This window comes from Geotrypetes seraphini, chromosome 1 (assembly GCF_902459505.1).
Source record: "Geotrypetes seraphini chromosome 1, aGeoSer1.1, whole genome shotgun sequence".
Taxonomy (NCBI): domain Eukaryota; kingdom Metazoa; phylum Chordata; class Amphibia; order Gymnophiona; family Dermophiidae; genus Geotrypetes; species Geotrypetes seraphini.
The window spans coordinates 363,752,170-363,772,591 of record NC_047084.1 but is presented as its reverse complement, the minus strand read 5'-3'; the positions used below and the strand labels follow the sequence as shown (position 1 = coordinate 363,772,591).

General features: G+C 43.3%; 1 protein-coding gene across 1 annotated transcript in view; it reads left to right on the top strand.

The window, feature by feature from the left end:
* Window positions 1–20,422, top strand: part of LOC117345793 (phospholipid-transporting ATPase ABCA1-like) — an 815,268-nt gene that overhangs the window by 679,496 nt on the left and 115,350 nt on the right. The window contains exons 34-39 of the mRNA XM_033914956.1: window positions 1,068–1,173; window positions 9,909–9,983; window positions 12,429–12,598; window positions 16,334–16,511; window positions 17,623–17,738; window positions 19,318–19,462. Of these exons, the coding sequence (XP_033770847.1) occupies window positions 1,068–1,173; window positions 9,909–9,983; window positions 12,429–12,598; window positions 16,334–16,511; window positions 17,623–17,738; window positions 19,318–19,462 (790 nt within the window). The remainder of the gene's footprint in view (window positions 1–1,067; window positions 1,174–9,908; window positions 9,984–12,428; window positions 12,599–16,333; window positions 16,512–17,622; window positions 17,739–19,317; window positions 19,463–20,422) is intronic.

Sequence of the window (20,422 nt, the reverse complement as noted above, 5' to 3'; positions counted from 1 at the left end):
TAAAAAACATCCAAAAGGAGGGTTTTTTTTATAATTGCCTGCCTCTACGTTCAGCTGGTTATACGCCCAGACTACCACTATGTCTAAACTTACACCATATAATCAACCTACAAAAAGCCTAAGTCCCAAACGCCCAAATCAAGGGCTTTTAGGTGAAGGAGGAGCCAGTCCTTCGCCTAAAAGCTGGATTCTGTAACAGAAGGGGCCTAAACCTACTGGGTCTATTGGCCGAGGCATCTCAGGCCCCACCTGTGGGCGGGATTTGAGCCGCCTGGGCCAATCAGCATCCCTTAACCAGTGGATATTTGGGTGTGTGGCGGCAGGAGGAATTGGGCACTTCTCTTGTCGCAGACTTTTGGGGGTGGGGGGACATCTTCGGGGGTTCTAAAAGGAGGTACTGCCAATTTCAGTTCTTCTGTTGTGAACCGCCTAGAACTGCTGGTGGGGCGGTATACAAGAAAATAAATCATTTTATTATTAGTCTATATGGGGTAGACGGGTTTCTCTGCCGCAGCCGTTAAACTGATCACAGCAGGGAAATTTCCTTGCCACGATCAGTTCAGCGGCAAACCGATTTTCTAACTGGCGCCTGCAACATGGACGCCGGTTAGAGAAACGTACTGTTTGGCGGACTTAGGCGTCTGTCCATGAGGACAGACGTGATTCTATATAGGACGCCCATGTGCGATTCTCAAAAGCCACTTTGGCAGCTTCTGAGACTAGGCATCCTATATAGAATCTGGCCCTATATGTTATAGAATAAAGGGGAGCCACACCTAATTTAAGTATGAGAATTTACACTAGGGTTTAATTTGTGTAAATCCTCGCATCTGAAGTTAGTTATGGATCCTGATGCTAAGGGCTATTCGATAAACGGTGCTTAACTTTTGCACCATTTAGAGAATAGTTCTTAGCTCTTCTTTTTTTTCTGAGCAGATTTTTCAATGACATTTATAGAATTTGATCCTGAACAATTTATTTACAGGCTCTTTTAATTATAGTACATCAACTAGCTCCTGTGCCAAATAACATATGCTAATACCCCATGTGTCTGATTTCTATTAAAGGTATGGGGGAATTTCAGTAGGCGAAGTAAACTCACAGGTTCAGAAAAATTCAACAGAAATTACATATTTATTCCAGGAGCTGAAAAATCTCTTCAACATTTCTAAGGTAAAATAGCTTTCATTATGTGATTGGAGTCAATATATAAAATTTAAGAAAGGTTGAGAAATATGTATACTGTTAAGACATGCTGTTTTACCATTAACATGATATTATAATATAGGATCTCTTTTATGCACTGAGACCTTGTCAGAAATAACTGGGTTAACAGTAAGACTACACATCTTAAACATAGCCAATGTTGATAACTTTCCTCTTAGTTACTTACAGCATTAAGTATATGAGGGTGGTTTGAAAAATTTGGAGTTGTTTAACCTGATTTTTTTTTTTTTTTTTTTTACTAAACTTCTAAAACCACCCTCATAAATTAACCTCAACAGCAAAAAGCACTTACCCCACTCTTCCTCATAAGTAGCGGTGATATGATTTATCTATAACATTTATATATGGATGTAACAGCCATAGCCCAGTTACCCAAACAAAAGTAACACAAATGCTAACAAGCAGTCTTGGGAGGTGGGAGAATAAGCTTATATTTACAAATAATTAGGGGGTCTTTTTTCATTACAGGTCTCCCCTCACAAAAACCCCCTGCTTTCCCCAAATACCCTCTCAGTTTAGTTTAGTCATTTCAGCATTCTGGATGATAGTCCTTCACATTCAGCCTGGAGCGTAGTTCATGCAACCCCCCCCCCCCCCTCCCCCGAGATAGAGTTTTAAAATGCATCCTTTTTACGTATTCCTGTGTAACAAAAAAACTTCAGTTCAGTGGGTTCCTACCTCAGTTGGGAATAAGCTACAGTTCTCTCCTGGTCCTCCATGTCCTTCCTTCACTCTGGGACCCCTGGTTCTGATCCTGGCTCTTCCTTTTAAATTCCTCTACTTCCTGCTTTGACACTTTACTCCCCTCCCCCTCTCCTGAAGCTGTTTGCCTTTCTGAGCTGTCCTAGAGAATGACACGGGGAAAGCATTTGTCTTCACATTACATTACATTACATTACATTAGTGATTTCTATTCCGCCTGTGCCTTGCGGTTCTAAGCGGATTACAAAATTAGATTAAATCTGGACATTTCCAGGAAGTTTACATATCAGGTAAGAATAGCAATATATTCAGGTTAGAGAAGATTATTACATAACGTTGAGGGAAGAAATATTCTGGTTACAGATGGAGGTTGCTTGTTTAGGTTTCTGAATATAATTTTGGGGATATGGTTTGAAGAATTGGCTAGGAGATACTATAGGGGTGGTATTCATGAAGGAGTATGCGTGTGCGAGTAGGATGGAGGAATGATGGGAGTATGTGGCAGGCCGCATGCGGGACCACTGATATAGCACAATCACTGCAGATAGGGTCCTTGGCCAATGGCCAAGCACTAGGGCTCCTTCCCTCCTCTCCATCCCGTAAAATCGGTCCCTGTCTCCGCTCCATCTCCATGAACTCAGTCCTCGTCCCCACCCCATCCCCGCAAACTATCTGATCCCATCCACACAAGTCTTGAAAAGTTTTATACTGTACTTTATTTTATTAAAGTATAAAAAGAAACAATATTCTGTACAATTGTAATTTTATAAATCAGAGTTCTGGCTGCCAAACTAGAGGAAGCTGGCAGGGCTTTGTTTATAAACATTTATCAACATAGCTACAATACTACTTTATCCTAAAGCAAAAATAAAGAAAAGAAGAGAAATATAATTTTTTTCTACCTTTTGGTTTCTGCTTTCCTCATCTTCTCGTTATTTTCTCCTTCCATCCACTGTCTGCCTTCTCTCTGCTTGTTCTATATGGCATCTGATCTATTTTGATGCCTCTACCAGAAACTGTCTGCCTCTCCCTTCCATCTCTCTCTCCCTCTCCCCCCCATTGGTCCGGCACCCTTATTTCTGCTCTCCACTCTCCCCATGGTTTGGCACCTCTGTCCCCTTATAACTCTCACTCCCTCCCCCAGATTGTTTTTAGCATCTCTCCTCCTTACCTTCCTTCAGATCTCCCCCTCCTTCAATGTTCTGGTATATCTCTCTCTTCTCCTCTCCCTTTCCTTTCCCTTCCTTTTATTTTCTGCTCTTCCTTCTCAATTTGTTTTCTACCTCTTGTCTACTTTTTTGCTTTCCAGTCCTCAATTTCCCTTTCATTGTGTCTACATACAGCTTGCCACCTCTTTCCCTCACCCCTTCCACTATCTCACTAACTCTATCCTCTTCCCCCAATCCAGCATGCGCCATTTTTCTTTATTGCCTCCTTCCATCCAGTATGTGCTCTCTCTCTCCTCTCCACTTCCAAAGTCTGTTCCCCTCTCTCTCCTCTCCCATCCAGTGTCTGCTCCCCTCTCTCTCCTCCCCACTTCCCTTCCGCACCTATTCTCCTCTCTCCTCCCCACTTCCTTCTAGCGTCTGTTCCCTCTCTCTCCACTTTTAGCATCTGCTCCCCTCTCTCTCCTCCCCACTTCCCTTCAGCATCTGTTCTCTCTCACACACCCCTTCCATCCAGCATCTGCTACTCTCTCTCTCCTCCCCACTTCCCTTCAGCATCTGTTCTCCTCTCTCACCCCCTTCCATCCAGCATCTGCTCTGCTCTCTCTATCTTCCCCACTTCACTTCAGGGTCTGTTCCCCTGTCTTTCTCCCCCCCCCACACACACACACTTCCATCCAGCTCCTCCCTCTCTTTCCACTTCCCTTCAGCATCTTCTCCCCTATCTCTCCCTTCCTTATTTCTGCCTGTGTTGGCTCCTTTGCAGCTCCCAGGGTGGGCCTACCAGCCTCTTCGAAACTTCCTCCAGGCAGGGCTCCTCCGACCTGAACTTCCAACTGGAACCATCTTGTAACTTCAGAAGGAGGGACTTGACGGCAAGAAGATTCCGGTCGGAGTAGCCCTGCATGTAGGGGCCGACACAGTTTAAGAGAGTTGAAGGTTTGTTGTTGTTGGTTTTTTGTTTTTTTTTTTTGCTGCTGCTGCTGGTGATCGGGAGGAAGCGAATGTTGCAATCACAAGAGGGGACTGCTAGATGCGTGATCGCGAGGAGAGCTGCTGACTTGGAAGGGTGGCAAGGGAGGCAACACGGCAGATACTTTACTGTGGGGACAAGGCCATTCACCGCTCCACGAGGCGGTGAATGGCCTTGTCCCTGTACCCAAGACAAGTCTTTTTTCCTCCCTGTTCCTGTGGGTTACCCACGGCTACATGTGGTTAGCTATGGGTAACAGTCACCATGTCATTCTCTAAGCTGTCCTTACCTTTCTTCTAGAAGGCCTGGAGGGGGAAGTGCTGGAGGTTCCTCCAGGAAACTTTCTGTCTGAGGAGCTGACCTAACCCGAGGAAGGGACAGGATTTCATAGCCTATGTCACAATGGAGATGAGAGTATACAGATTATTCCTTCCTTTAGGTTCTCTATATCAGTGGCAAGAAAGAACATTAATAGAAATGCACCCTTTTAAGAGAGAGTTTTGTTTTAGCTACTGGCTTCTGCTCTTGCTCAGCAATTTATGTAAATGAATGAATGAATTACAACAAAGCAGGATTTATTTCTTGCAAATGGCACTGCCTTCTTCTCTATTGTGTACCAGTAAAACTGTTTTGCTGTTAGAGAAAAGTTATCTTCTGCATCTCCAATGAAATGTTATGACAGGAAGGCCTTGAATGTATGAATAATGTTTGGAACATGTATATTTCATCTGAAGGAAAGGATTTTATTTCAACTTTATAGAAAAGTAGTCAAAACAAGTCCAGCCACTGATTTAATCAATCTGGCCCCCTTTTATCAAGCTGCATTAGGGTTTTTTTAAAAGTATAATACTCTTTCACTTTTTTTGCTTTTTTAAAAACTTTTTAAAATACTTTTTGTCTTTTTAAATGCTCAACTTCAAAACAAACTTAGCTTTTAATGCAGGGGTTCAACAGGTTCTGACGCTTTTTGCCATGCTGCCTCAGAGAACCCATATCAACATGGCGAAACACATCAGAACCCATTGAACCCCTGCATTAAAAGCTGTCTGTTTTGAAGTTGAGCATTTAAAAAGACAAAAAGTATTTTAAAAAGTTTTTAAAAAAGTGAGAGAGTATTATACTTAAAGATACTACAGGGACCAGTGCATTGATTGAGAATTGAGCCGTATCAGTAGTGGGCTAAAATTTTGCTTCACCCAGCAGTCTCATAAGCTAAAAATGGTTCTCTGAGCACTGAGAAGTGTTAGAAGGTGTGTGTTATAATCACCTGTGTGCACATTAGTTCATATCTGTATGGAAAATAGAAGACAGAAAGAAGGGTTGATAATAAATGTTGATAATAAAGTTTACTCAACCTTTTCAGGTCCCAGGAGCAAGCTGAAGACACTTTGCTGGCAGAGTAGGAGAAGGAGGTCTTCTCAGCTTTGAAGAAATCAAATTGAGCCACCTGATCATACCCCACCCCCATACATGCACACACACACACCAGCTGACTGCTGTAAGCTTGCCAAGGAGATTCAAACAGAATTCCCTGAGAGAACTATGTCAGGAAGGGGAAACAGCAGCAATTTTAGGCTTGAGTCTTGAATCTCGCTTTAAGGTGGTAATGGAAGGAGAGGAGATTCTTCTGACCCCAAATGTTCTCCAGTGATACTAATACTAGCCTCAGCCTCAGAGCAGTAGGGTTTGAAGGCAGAGCAAAGGACCAGATATTCTGAAAATCAAGAGGGAGATGAGCTATCACTTGCAATTACTCTGTAGACAAAAAAAGTTGGCACTTGGACGACCTAAAAGACAGGTCGTCCAAGTGCCAATAACCAAAACAGGAGATACCTAAATTTGATCTTCATAGTTTTTTTTCTTCTTCTCCGTGATTTAACATGTGGAGACTATCCCCCTCTTCTACAAAACCGCACTAGCATTTTTTAGCACAGAGAGCCACGGTGAATGGCCCATGTGGCTCCCGACGCTCATTGAGTTCCTATAAGTGTCGGGAGTAGTGCAGGCCATTCAGCGTAGCTCAGTTTTGTAGAAGAGGGGGTATGATATTTAATTATGTCTAAGATTGTGTATTATGTGTTGCAATTTTCCAGTTAAATCAACAAATGTGTATATTTTTCAAATGTGTCTTCCCATCAGACATGGCCACCCCATGCATGTTCAGCCCTGCATTTAAAAAAAGATAAACATCTGTAGAAAACTTCTAACATACTTGCAAAATTTTAGATGTCCAATCCTAGATATCTCAATTGTAGTTTGCTTCCTGGAACAACCTGTCAAGGAAAATACGAGAGAAAATGCAATTCTGGACTTAATTCTAAATGGACTACGAGGACCGGTGCAAGGTGTAGAAGTAGAAGGGATGCTGGGAAGCAGTTATCACAATATGATCCACAGGGACAAAACATAGATCCAGAATGACGGCTATGGCACTGAACTTCCGAAAAGGGAATTACGAAGGGATGAGACTCATGGTGAGGAAGAAGATTAAGAAGACGATAGGCACTGAAAAAACACTGGAGCAAACATGGTCCCTTTTTAAGGACACAGTTACCAAGGTGCAAAATCTATATATACTGCGTATCAACAAGGGATCCAAGAGGACAAAGAACAAGGAACAGGCGTGGCTCACTGCAGCAGAGAAGGAAGCAATCGGAGACAAGAAGACTTTTTATAAGGTCAAAAATGGATGAAAACTGGAAAAAGCACAAACAGCATCAAAGCAGATGCCATAAGGCGGTAAGAGGAGCCAAAAGAGACTACGAGGAAAAAATAGCCAAGGAGGCAAAAAACTTCAAGCTGTTCTTTCGATATATTAAGGGGAAACGATCCGCGAAGAAAGCAGTGGGGCCATTGGATGACCATAGATTAGAGGGAGTGCTAAAGGACGACAAAGCCATCACTGACAAACTGAACATATTTTTTGCATCTGTATTTACTGAAGAGGCTATGCACAATATACCATAAGCCAACAGGCTATACACAGGATACAAAGACGGGAAACTGACAGGGTTGACGGTCAGTCTAGAAGAGGTATGTAGGCAGATTGAAAGGCTTAAAAACTATAAATCCCATGAACCGGATGGCATCCATATGAGGGTAATCAAGGAACTGAAAGGGGTTATAGCTGAACAAGTCGATGAAGCCGTCCACGCAATGTGCAGTGGCGGCGAAAAGGGCGAACAGAATGCTAGGAATCATAAAGAAGGGGATCACGAACAGATCTGAGAAGGTTATCATGCATGGTGCACTCTCACCTGGAGTACTATGGTACTACTCAAAAGGGTCCAGAGAAGAGTGACTAAAATGTTTAAGGGGCTGGAGGAGTTGCCGTATAGCGAGAGACTAGAGAAACTGAGCTTCTTCTCCCTCAAAAAGAGGAGATTGAGAGGGGACATGATCGAAACATTCAAGATACTGAAGGGGATAGACTTAGTAGATAAAGATAGGTTGTTCACCCTCTCCAAGTTGAAAGGGGATAGATTCCGTACGAACGTAAGGAAGTTCTTCTTCACCCAGAGAGTGGTAGAAAACTAGAACGCTCTTCCGGAGTCTGTCGTAGGGGAAAACACCCTCCAGAGATTCAAGATAAAGTTGGACAAGTTCCTGCTCAACTGGAAAGTACACAGATGAGGCTGGGCTCATTTAGAGCATTAGTCTTTGACCTAGGGGCTGCCGCATGGGTGGACTGCTGGGAACAATGGACCACTTCTGACCCAGCAGCAGCAATTCTTATGTTCTTATTAACTGCTCCAACTAATAGCCAAGCTGTCGATCAAATCAGGAAGGATTTCGGAAGACTAGAAAGTGGCAAATATTACACCGATTTTCAAAAAAGGTTCGAAGGGAGATTCGGAAAACTACACACCGGTGAGTCTGACCTCAGTTCCAATAAAGATAGTAGAGGTGCTGGTAAAGGACCGCATCATTGATCACCTTGATGGACATAATCTGATGAGGACCAGCCAGCACGGCTTCAGCAAAGGAAGATCTTGCTTAACGAACTTGCTGCACTTCTTTGAGGGAGTAAACAGGCAGATAGACAAGGGTGACCCAGTCGACACTGTAAATCTGGATTTTCAGAATGCGTTCACCTGGAATGCACTTCCAGAGGAAGTGGTAGAACAAAGTGGGATTGTGGGATTCAAAATGGGACTGGACAGGTTCCTGAAGGAAAAGGGGATTGAGGGGTACAAATAGAGGGCTACTATGCAATACGGAATGCTTTAGAGTAATAGATGACTTACAAGTCATTTGACCTGGGGGGCCGCCGCGGGAGCGGACTGCTGGCCATGATGGACCTGTGGTCTGACTCAGTAGAGGCGATGCTTATGTTCTTAACAAGGTCCCGCATGAACGACTACTTCGAAAAATTGTGAGCCATGGAATCGAGGGTGAAATACTCATGTGGATTAAAAACTGGTTGGCGGATAGGAAACAGAGAGGGGAGTGGGGGTGGGTAAATGGACAATACTCCGAATGGAAAAGCGTCACGTGTGGAGCGCTGCAGGGTTCAGTGCTTGGACCCATGCTCTTTAACATATTTATAAGCGACTTGGAGATTGGTATGACGAGTGAGGTAATTTGCATATGATACGAAGTTATTCGGATGATACAAAGTTATTCAGAGTAGTGAAGACTCAGAAGGTTTGCAAAGACCTGCAACGTGACATAAACACGCTCGGGAAATGGGCCGTGACATGACAAATGAGGTTTAACGTGGATAAGTGTAAGGTGATGCATGTCGGTAACAAAAATCTTACGCACAAATTCAGGATGTCCAGTGCAGTACTCGGAGAGACCCTTCAGGAAAGAGACTTGGGAGTACTGGTCGACAAGTCAATGAAGCCGTCTGTGCAATGCGCAGCGGTGGTAAAAAAAGGGCGAACAGAATGCTAGAAATGATAAAGAAGGGGATCACAAACAGATTGGAGAAGGTTATCATGCTGCTGTACCATGCCATTGTGTGCCCTCACCTGGAGAACTGCATCCAGCACTGGTCGCCGTACATGAAGAAGGACACGGTACTACTCGAAAGGGTCCAGAGAAGAGCGACTAAAATGGTTAAGGGACTGGAAGTGTTGCCGTACAGCGAGAGATTAGAGAAACTGGGCCTCTTCTTCCATGAAAAGAGAAGATTGAGAGGGGACATGATCGAAACATTCAAGATAATGAAGGGAATAGACTTAGTAGATAAAGACAGGTTGTTTACCCTCTCCAAGGTGGAGAGAACGAGAGGGCACTCTCTAAAGTTAAAAGGGGATAGATTCCATACAAACGTAAGGAAGTTCTTCTTCACCCAGAGAGTGGTAGAAATCTGGATTGCTCTTTTGGAGGCTGTTATAGGGGGAAACACCCTCCAGGGATTCAAGATAAAGTTAGACAAATTCCTGCTGAACAAGAACGTACGCAGGAAAGGCTAGACTCAGGGCACTGGTCTTTGACCTAAGGGCCGCCACGGGAGCAGACTGCTGGCCATGATGGACCACTGGTCTGACCCAGCAGCAGCAATTCTTATGTTCTTATGTTGTATAATCTTATTTAAAACACTGTTCCATATATTGTTTTTCTTTAAAAGTCATAAAAACATAAGAATGGGACACACCTAAGGTCCCTGTATCCTATTTCTAACTGTGACCAACCTAATGTGACCCTACACATCTACTTTATTATCAGGTTTGAGAACTTCCATAGTTGATTATACAAAATAATTTACCAAGGATAAGTTTGAATAAAATTGAGGTTTTAGACATTTGTAAATAAATGCATAATTAATTTAAAGGCAGGAGGAACCTAAACTATGTTAGTGGCTCAACTAATGGTTTATTAACATTTTTTAGGGTAATACAACTGATCAAATGCTTAAAGACATTGAAATACTTATGAAGAGGCTTGGCACAAAACACAATGTTAAGGTATTACACAAAATATTTGAAAAAGTTTCTAATGCATAATCTGGCTGTTGAATTTAATCTGGCTTCATAATGTTTTGGGTTTTAGTGTACAGTGTTCCCTCGCGAATTTGTGGTTTGCGAATCGCGGACTCGCTCATTTGTAGTCTGCTTCAACCGCCTCTTCCTGTAGTAAAGTTGGGCTTCACCAATCAGGAGCTGCATCTCAAAGCAGCTCCTGATTGGTGTAGCCCGACTTTACTACAGGAAGAGGCGGTCAGAGTAGACTGCGAGTGATTTTCTTTACCCGCCTGCACTCCAGCTGCCTTGTCCTTCCTCTCCAGCTGCATTCTCTTCGAAATTCGTGAGGGTTCCTGGAAAGAAACCCCAGCAAATTTCAGGGGAGTACTGTATGTATTTTTCTAGAATGCTATTGATTGTACAATATTTGTATTATAAAAAAAGATAGACATCCAGAAGACAGCTTAATCTAGCACTTGGATGACTTATTAGTCAAAATGTCCAAGTGGGCATTCTCAAAACAGACTTTCTTTCTGGTTGTTTTGCTTCCGGTGCACTAAATCGTAAGGGGGCATGTTAGAGGATTGTTTTGGGTGGGCTTAGGACTTGCATGCTCTATAAGGATAATCAAACCTTTAAAAAATGTCCAGGGCTTTTCTTAGACAACAAATGAGGAAAAACAAGTGGTAAATTCATACGTACAGTGGGATCACAAAGGCCCAGATTATATAACGAGTAGTGTCAATCATGCGATGGCACCATATACAGAATTGAACCTCCAGTAAAGGTAGGCGCCAGAAATGTAGTCCAGGATTTTCCTGGCCTACATTTTTAATACCTATCTATGATGTGAATTGCACCTCTGTAGTTGCTTTAGGTCATCTAATACCACTTCTGGCATTAGCCACGCCATGCACCTATGAAGGTGGGCTTCCAGTACCGATTTTTTAGGTGCTGGTTGGCACCTTGAAACTCATTTATAAACATTATTTCAACTGCATTTTTTACTGAATTTTGTCACCTACTGGTGCCGTTTAGAGAATCCAGGCCAAAATGTTATTCCAGGAACCATTTGTTGATCTAAAGTGGACACTTGAATGGTTAAATAGAGGTAAAGTGTAACCTAAGTAAGACTGATTGATAATTGTGGCCTAGAATATCAGATTATGGACATTCTCTACCTCCATTGAATACAAATCCAAGTTTCCAAGTTCCATTGACACAGCCATCTAGGTGGTTCCAGGGCTGTGGATGTCAAGAGAGATATACCTCAGACTTCGGCTCTTTCTGACGTACTATTCAACATATATATGTCTACATTGGGAACAGTATTTCAGCAGTTAGGAGTACAGTACAAGTTGTATGCAGACCTTGTATTTTTCTTTTTCCCAGTCAGTGATGATGTTCTTAAGGTGGAACAGTATTTGCAGGGTTATATGGAAAAGATTGTGGAATGGACGGATAATCATGATCTCAAATTGAATGTGAACAAAACAGAGGCGATGATTATAAAAACTCCACGAGATAGTTTTGACAAAGAGAATGTGACTGTGATGGGAGAGTGACTGTTAATTTTAAAAGGAGATGAATGTGTTGGGGGGGGGGGGGGGGACAGTGCAATGACCATGGAAAAACAAATATTGCAGACAATTCAAGTAGGATATATGCATTTGCAAATATTGTACAGGTTAAAACCAATGCTTCAAAATTATGATTTTTCTCATTTAGTATAAGCGTTAATTTTGAGTAGGGTAGACTACTGCAACGCATTGTACATGGGGGTTTCATGTCAGTTAAGTTCAACTTGTCTCATGTTAGTAATGCTATTTGTTTTAAATGCTGTTTTTAAATGCTCATGTTATAATCATTTGTATTTTTATTGGTGGTGTTAATTTTAATCCCCTTTATATTCTCTCTGTAACTCGCTTAGAAGCTCTGATAAGCGATAGAATCAAATTTTAATAAAAACTTGAAGATAAGGGCATTGCAGCTGCATATTAATTCTGCAGCAAGGTTAGTTAGTGGTACACCCAGAATGGCACATATAACACCAATTCTAAAGCAGTTACACTGGCTGCCAATCCAAGAAAGAGCATGTTCACTTTGCAGCACAAAGGACAATTTGAAATTTCTTCTATAAGACATCCATTTAAATAACCTCTCACTGCCCCCCCAAAAAAAAATTTATGAGGGGTGCTGAAAAGTTCTCAGCCCAACCAACTTCCTAAATTCTGAGTGTGATTTTGCCACTGTAGCGAAAAGAGTGTTATCTTATATCGTTAAGTGCCAATTTGCAGAAACAAAGTTCTGTGTTTTGACATTGTTTCAGATCATTGATTGAATCATATCCGCAACATTCTCTTTTTGGCTGGGCTGAAAGCTTTTCAGCATCCCCTTGTAATGTGCTTAAAATCATTAAATGTATTTATTTCTTTGTTTTCATTGAAGGTGTGGTTTTATAATCAAGGATGGCATGCCATTGTGTCATTTATCAATGTTGCTAACAATGCTATTCTACGGGGAAATCTACCTGCTTGGAAGACTGTTAAAGATTATGGAATAACAGCGTACAATCATCCACTCAATCTCACAAAGCAACAAATGTCAGACATGTCCTTGTAAGTTCAATAATAATATAGCTTCATACTCATCAGTTAAAGGTATCATATAGTGAATGCTAATATGATCAGGAGACAAGGAAAAGGTGAATAGCATATAGGTCAATATCATATGTATTGTACTACTTTGGATGTTTATAGAATATTTTTTCAATTTGGAAATTTTTGAAATAGGCAGCTATAGTGACCCATTCTTTTTTTCTTCATCTGTGGCATTTCACCTTCCTGCCCCCCCCCCCTTTTTCCAGTTACTCCTGAGAAGAGATATGATCGAAGTCTACAAACTCCTGAATAGTGTAGAATGGGTACAAGTGAATCAATTTTTTACTCCATCAAAAATGACAAAGGTTAGGGGACAGTTGATGAAGTTACAGGGAAAGTATTTTAAAACCAATAAGAGGAAATATTTTCCACTCAGAGAATAGTTAAGCTCTGGAATGCATTGCCAGAGGATGTGGTAAGAGTGGTTAACATAGCTGGGGTTTAAGAAAGGTTTGGATAAGTTCATGGAGGAAAAGTCTATAGTGTGAGACAGACATGGGGAAAGCCAGTGCTTACCCTGGGATCAGTAGTATGAAATGTTGCTGATATTTGTGATTTTGCCAGGTACGGTGCTTGTGACTTGGATTGGCCACTGTGGAAACAGGATACTGGGCTAGATGGACCATTGGTCTGACCCAGTATGGCTATTTTTATGTTATGTTAATCTTTTTTTATCCCAGCAACACTATCTTGGAAGAGCCTGAACATGTCAGGTTTCAAAAGTCACATAGAGTTGTTCCTCAATGGGAAACTACCAGAGAAGGATAGGCATTGTAATCTATGGAAAGCCAAAAGAACATTATTCTGTAAAGAATATGTCAAAGACACCATGGTTTGATGAGATTTCCTGTTCTCTAATGCCTACAAATGTGTTGAAAGAGGATATGGTACCATCAAAAATTTATGTGACCAAAATGTTGAGAGGAATTTTGTATATTCATGCATATGAATGATTTGGCATCCAATTTTCACCCTGTTCTTTGCTATAACTTGAATAACATAATGAATTTAACTTGTCACCCTGTGAAGGTCATTGCATTATTATCTACCTTTGTGAGAACATTGCTAATTTACTGACAGACGCGTTACAAAGCTGCTGTGCAGAGTCTAATCTCACCATATGAATTACGAATATTATTATATATGGTACAGTTGACTCTAAATGCTAAACAATGTCCAGGTGCAACTTTAAATATGTAGGTGTTTGCTGGAGCATTTACTATATGTGTGTGGGTTTCTTTGTTTCATTTTTTTTTTTTTTTAATGTGGATTTATTCTGGTGGGTGTTGGAGCTTTTTAGATATAGTTGGAATTTACAAACATAAGGCTAAGATAGATTAACTCTCTAGGGCAGGGGTCTCAAAGTCCCTCCTTGAGGGCCGCAATCCGGTCGGGTTTTCAGGATTTCCCCAATGAATATGCATGAGATCTATTTGCATGCATTGCTTTCAATGCATATTCATTGAGGAAATCCTGAAAACCCGACCAGATTGCGGCCCTCAAGGAGGGACTTTGAGATCCTTGCTCTAGGGTGTTCCTTTGTCTAGAAATTTAGGGGTCGATATTCAAAGTAATTTAACTGGCCAGAAATGGCTCCTGGCCAGTTAAAGTGCCTCTTTGGAGCTAACCACAAATTTTCAGTGTCATTTAACCAGTTAGTGCTACCGAAAATAACCAATTAGCACCAAACTCAAAACCAGCTATCTTGGCTGAATGAAATTCAGCACTTAACTGGCCAGGTTAACCACATAAATATGACTGCATAAAAGTCAATCCTATCTTTATGCAGTACCGTATTTTCACGCAGATAATGCGCACCCGTGTAAAACGCGCACACGGGTATAGCGCGCAGAAACCACGATTTTATGTACAAAAAACTTTTGTATACCGCGCTCACGGGTATACCGCGCATGCAGCCCGACTGTCCTTTCGCCCGCCCCGACTCTCCTCTGGCCACCCCGACTCTCCTTTCGCCCTCCCCGACTCTCCGTGCGCTGTCCCGACTCTCCGTTCACCCGCCCTGACTTTCCGTGCACTGCCCCGACTCTCCGTGCGCTGTCCCGACTCTCCGATACATCCCCCCCCGGCAGGACCACTCGCACCCCCACCCCGAAGGACCGCCGACTCCCCGACAATATCGGGCCAGGAGGGAGCCCAAACCCTCCTGGCCACGGCGACCCCCTACCCCCACCCCGCACTACATTACGGGCAGGAGGGATCCCAGGCCCTCCTGCCCTCGACGCAAACCCCCCTCCCTCCAACGACCGCCCCCCCCAAGAACCTCCGACCGCCCCCCCAGCCGACCCGCGACCCCCCCTGGCCGACCCCCACGACACCCCCACCCCCCTTCCCCGTACCTTTGGTAGTTGGCCGGACAGACAGGAGCCAAACCCGCCTGTCCGGCAGGCAGCCAACGACGGAATGAGGCCGGATTGGCCCATCCGTCCCAAAGCTCCGCCTACTGGTGGGGCCTAAGGCGCATGGGCCAATCAGAATAGGCCCTGGAGCCTTAGGTCCCACCTGGGGGCGCGGCCTGAGGCACATGGTCGGGTTGGGCCCATGTGCCTCAGGCCGCGCCCCCAGGGGGGACCTAAGGCTCCAGGGCCTATTCTGATTGGCCCACGCGCCTTAGGCCCCACCAGTAGGCGGAGCTTTGGGACGGATGGGCCAATCCGGCCTCATTCTGTCGTTGGCTGCCTGCCGGACAGGCGGGTTTGGCTCCCGTCTGTCCGGCCAACTACCAAAGGTACGGGGAAGGGGGGTGGGGGTGTCGTGGGGGTCAGCCAGGGGGGTCGCAGGTCGGCTGGGGGGGCGGTCGGAGGTTCTTGGGGGGGGGCGGTCGTTGGAGGGAGGGGGTTTGCGTCGAGGGCAGGAGGGCCTGGGATCCCTCCTGCCCGTAATGTAGTGCGGGGTGGGGGTAGGGGGTCGCCGTGGCCAGGAGGGTTTGGGCTCCCTCCTGGCCCGATATTGTCGGGGAGTTGGGGAGTCGGCCGGGCAAGAGGGCTTGGGCTCCCTCTTGCTCCGATCGTGGATGCGGGTGCGGGTGGGAGCGCGTGCGAGCGATCGTTCGTGGTGGGGGTGCGAGCGGTCCTGCTGGGGGGGGTGAATCGGGCGTCGGGCGGGGTGGGAACTATGTAAAAAAAAATTTGTATACCGCGCTCACGCGTATAACGCACGAGGGGTATGCACGGTAGGTAAAAACGCGTATAGCGCGCGCGTTATATACGTGAAAATACGGTAACCCATAGTCAATTAAATGCTGAATATTGTACTTAACCAGCTATGTGTTAGCTAGTTCCCAAAACCTAGAAATTCAATACATTTTTGGCTTTAACACAGGTGGTGATCACTGCCAGCTGAATATTAGGCCCAACTTTGAACATCCAGGAATAACTCTGTCAGGGGAGAGCATAACTCTCACCATTCCTGGCTGAATATTAACTAAGGGCTCCTTTTACGAAGGTGCGCTAGAGTTTTTAGCACACGCACCAGATTAGTGCACGCTATAGCACGCGCTAGCTGAAAAACTACCGCCTGCTCAAGAGGAGGCAGTAGCGGCTAGCGTGCGGGGCATTTTAGCGTGTGCTATTTTGCGCGTTAAGGCCCTAACGCGCCTTCGTAAAAGGAGCCCTTAAGGTTTTTTTGGGATGTTGTACAGTGTTTTTATTTTTCTCTTTCTCTTTCTCTCCACAGAGCTTTTTCTTCAACAGATGTGGTAGTATCAATCTGTGTTATATTTGCCATGTCCTTTATCCCAGCCAGTTTTGTCCTCTTTTTGATACAGGAGAGAGTCTCCAAGGCCAAACATTTGCAATTTGTTAGTGGTGTTAATCCAGTAGTTTACTGGTTATCTAACTTTGCATGGGATATGGTACGTTTATTTTAAAAATATTCCTTCAATCACTATTGATGCTATGCTGAGCCAAAAGCACATGAAATTTAAATATAAATACTACAAAACACCCTTTCTAAAACATTCTGATATTAATCTAACAGATGCAATTAATAATGGGCCTGTTAATCAAAGGATTTATGTTCAACATTTTCTGTGTGTGTGTTTCATGTAATTTGGCTTTCACAAGTAAACTGTCGCATGTGATCTGCTACATCAGAAAATATATTTGCATATATGATCATAATCCCCACACCTCCTGATGCCCTTAAACACATGCCACATAACTCCTGATGCCAATAAGATGGTCCTCCCTCAACAACTGAGCTCCCCAACAGATAAACCTATTCCCCAGGTAAAGGAACCATGTCCTTTTCCATTGAACCCCACACTCTGCCTTAGCCCACTGCCCTCAACCTCCTAATCTAATCCCAGCAATTACCCAGGAATTATCCATGGTAGTCAGTAGTCCCAGACAGAAGCAATCCTCCCATGCTGCTACCTGATCAGAGCTGGGAACCAAAATGGCACCTATTGTCCCTAGCAAGGGATCTGGGAGAAAACTGAGAGAGGGAGATGGGCTAGCGTGGGGGACAAGGTCAGATGACAGAGGCTGTGGTTCTTCTGGAGGTGGATTTGCTTGTTGCTGGGGGGGCTTGTTTGTTGGAGGAGAGTCTTTTTATTGGCATCAGGAGGTTCTGGGGTTTAGACTGAGTGCAGTAGAAGGAAGTGTGACAGTGCTGATTGAGGAATGTATGCAGTGTGGGTGTGGGGGGGAGGTGAACAGCGCTGTGTCAGACCTTATTTATTTATTTGATAAATGGCCCAGTACTTCAGGTAATGCTGTTGCTGCCATATTATCTGCAACTGCACATAATGCAGTGCTGTGCCCTGTGGTACGTATCTCTCTTGTGCTAGACATGCATCCTACATTAAGTGCAATGACTTTGCAGTTACTGCATGATCAATGCTAAAATCAAAATGTGCCAACTGCAAAGCCTACCACACTTTAGTAAAAGGGCCATTTAGCATTTGTTTAATTTCCAATGCATGATTACAGTATATCATGATATATTTTTTTCTTCCCCAGTGCAACTATCTTGTCCCATGTGTTATCGTTATTATTCTCTTCCTGTGCTTCCAGCAAAAAGCCTATGTGTCTTCATCAAATCTTCCTGTGCTTATTCTTTTATTAGTACTTTATGGGTAAGTTACTGATACCATCTTAGTAATAGTATGCTGGTTCATGTATTGTGTTTCTATTCATAACTGTGTTTCATGAAATAAATTTTATACAATCTACTTGTGTGTGGAGTGAAAAGGCAGACGATAATGTTTAAATTAAATATGACATCAATTTTCAAACTGTCCGGGTGGAAGCAATATCCACAATACCATCAAGCTATAGATTAAAATTCTCATTTTAAGAGAGAAACTGCATTTAGGATCCTTTTTACTAAATCACATTGAGCACTTTACACATGGTTTTACCATGTGTATTTTTCAAATTACCGCATGGCAAACTGCAAATTAAATGCTTTTTATGTTAGGGGGCTTGTCATGGGAGGAGAACAGACTTGGAAGACATTTTTACCCCAATATCCAAAGCTATTTCACTGGCCAAAAATGGCCACCGACCAGTTAAATAGTGTTTAATCGGCTAACTATTAATATTCAGCTTGAGATAATCATTTATCTCTTCTGAATATTCATGGTTAGCGGCTCAAAGTTAACCGTCTATATCATTTGATAACTGGCAATATTCAGCACTGATTAGCTAAGTTTAGCGGACAAATTGCACTGCCTAAACAGCAGTCCTATTTTTGCCCATTATAGCCCACTTGGTCTATTTTCCATACCTTTACCAGATTCTACAGAGTGGATGTAGCAGCTCAGGAGGACACCACTTTTGGGTCTTTGGTCTTGCGGGCAGGCTCATCTGTCCCACCCTAGGCATCGTCCACTACTTTGGTACATCACCTAGAATACAGATTCCTATGTTTTTGGTAACAGAATGGAAGATTAGGTTCTTTCCTGGAAAATCTTTCTGTTAATACACATAGGAGTCTGTATAGCCCACCCTGTCAGTTTCAATGTGCCTGCTTTCTGCCTCAGAAAAATTTATAGTCCACAACTGGAATTTTTCTCATTTAAGTTGGAAGTACATGTAATTATATACTGTATGACTAATAAAGCAATGAGAGTTCCTGAGCTCCATTTGTATTTGTATAAGTTACACACATCAGGGTGCCTTAAGTGCAAAGGCTTTGCAGGCATTGTTGGGGATGTACCCAGCATTCCTTCTACAGTTTCTATACACATAAGTACACTAACCCAGTGTTTCTCAACTCGGTCCTGGAGTGCCCCCTTGCCAGTCAGGTTTTCAGGATATCCACATTGAATTTGCATAAACTTGATTTGCATACAAGGCCTCCATTATATGCAAATGTCTTTCATGCATATTCATTGTGGATATCTTGAAAACCTAACTGGCAAGGGGATACTCCTGGACCTAGTTGAGAAACACTGCACTAACCCACTTTCCTTGCACTTAATGCCACTAATTGAGCACTGACTCAAATGTGCAATCCCTGCCCAGTCCCTACTCCACCCTGCACAAAGGAGACAGCACCAGAATTTTACTACAGTCTGTTTTATCATGTGTTGGCCGTTAATGCAGGCTAGTGCTTAGTCACTGTGCACTACAACCTACACTGGCTGCTTAAGGGGCCTTTGTAAACATGCCCCCACCCCAATTAACCCTTTTCCCTTCTTCTTCCTATAGGTGGTCGATCACCCCTCTGATGTATCCATCATCTTTTATATTTAGCATTCCCAGTACAGCATATGTTGTTTTGACAAGTATCAACATGTTCATTGGCATCAATGGAAGTGTGGCCACTTTTGTACTGGAGATGTTTAAAGATGAGGTTAGTCCTTAATTATATTATTTACAGATTTCAAAAAAGATTCTTTATTAAAACAATGAATTTCTAAACATTGGCTATTTTTCTTTGAAAGCATTCATCATGATGAAAGTAAGGTGAGAGGTGCCCGGGGCACTGGAACCTCTCCTCTGCCCCCCCCCCCCCATGCATGTGCCCCCCTTCCCTTCCCCCATACATAGAAACATGATGGCAGATAAAGGCCAAATGGCCCATCCAGTCTGCCCATCCACAGTAACCATTATCTCTTTCTTTTTCCGAGAGATCCCATGTGCCTATTCCAGGCCCTTTTGAATTCAGTCTCTGTCTACACCACCTCTTCTGAGAGACACTTCCACGCATCTACCACCCTTTATGTAAAAAAGTATTTCTTAGATTACTCCGGAGCCTATCACCTCTTAACTTCATCCTATGCCCTCCCATTGCAGAGTTTCCTTTAAAATTAAAGAGACTCGAGTCATGCGCATTTACATTACATAAGTATTTAAATGACTCTATCAAATCTCCCCTCTCCCGCCTTTCCTCCAAAGTATACAGATTGAGATCTTTAAATCTGTCCCCATACGCCTTATCACGAAGACCACACTCCATTTTAGTAGCCTTCCTCTGGACCAACACCATCCTTTTTATATCTTTTTGAAGGTGCAGCCTCCAGAATTGTACACAATATTCTAAATGAGGTCTCACCAAAGTCTTATACAGGGGCATCAATACCTCCTTTTTCCTACTAGCCATACCTCTCCCTATGCAACCTAGCTTCCTTCTATCTTTCACCATCACCTTTTCAACTTGTTCAGCCACTTTAAGATCATCACATACAATCACACCCAAGCCAAGTCCCGCTCTTCTGTTGTGCACATAAACTCTTCACTATGGTTCTATTCCCTTACAATTGAACCCTTTATTTTGTGTCAGTGGTATTTCCATCAATGTTCCCAATTCCTA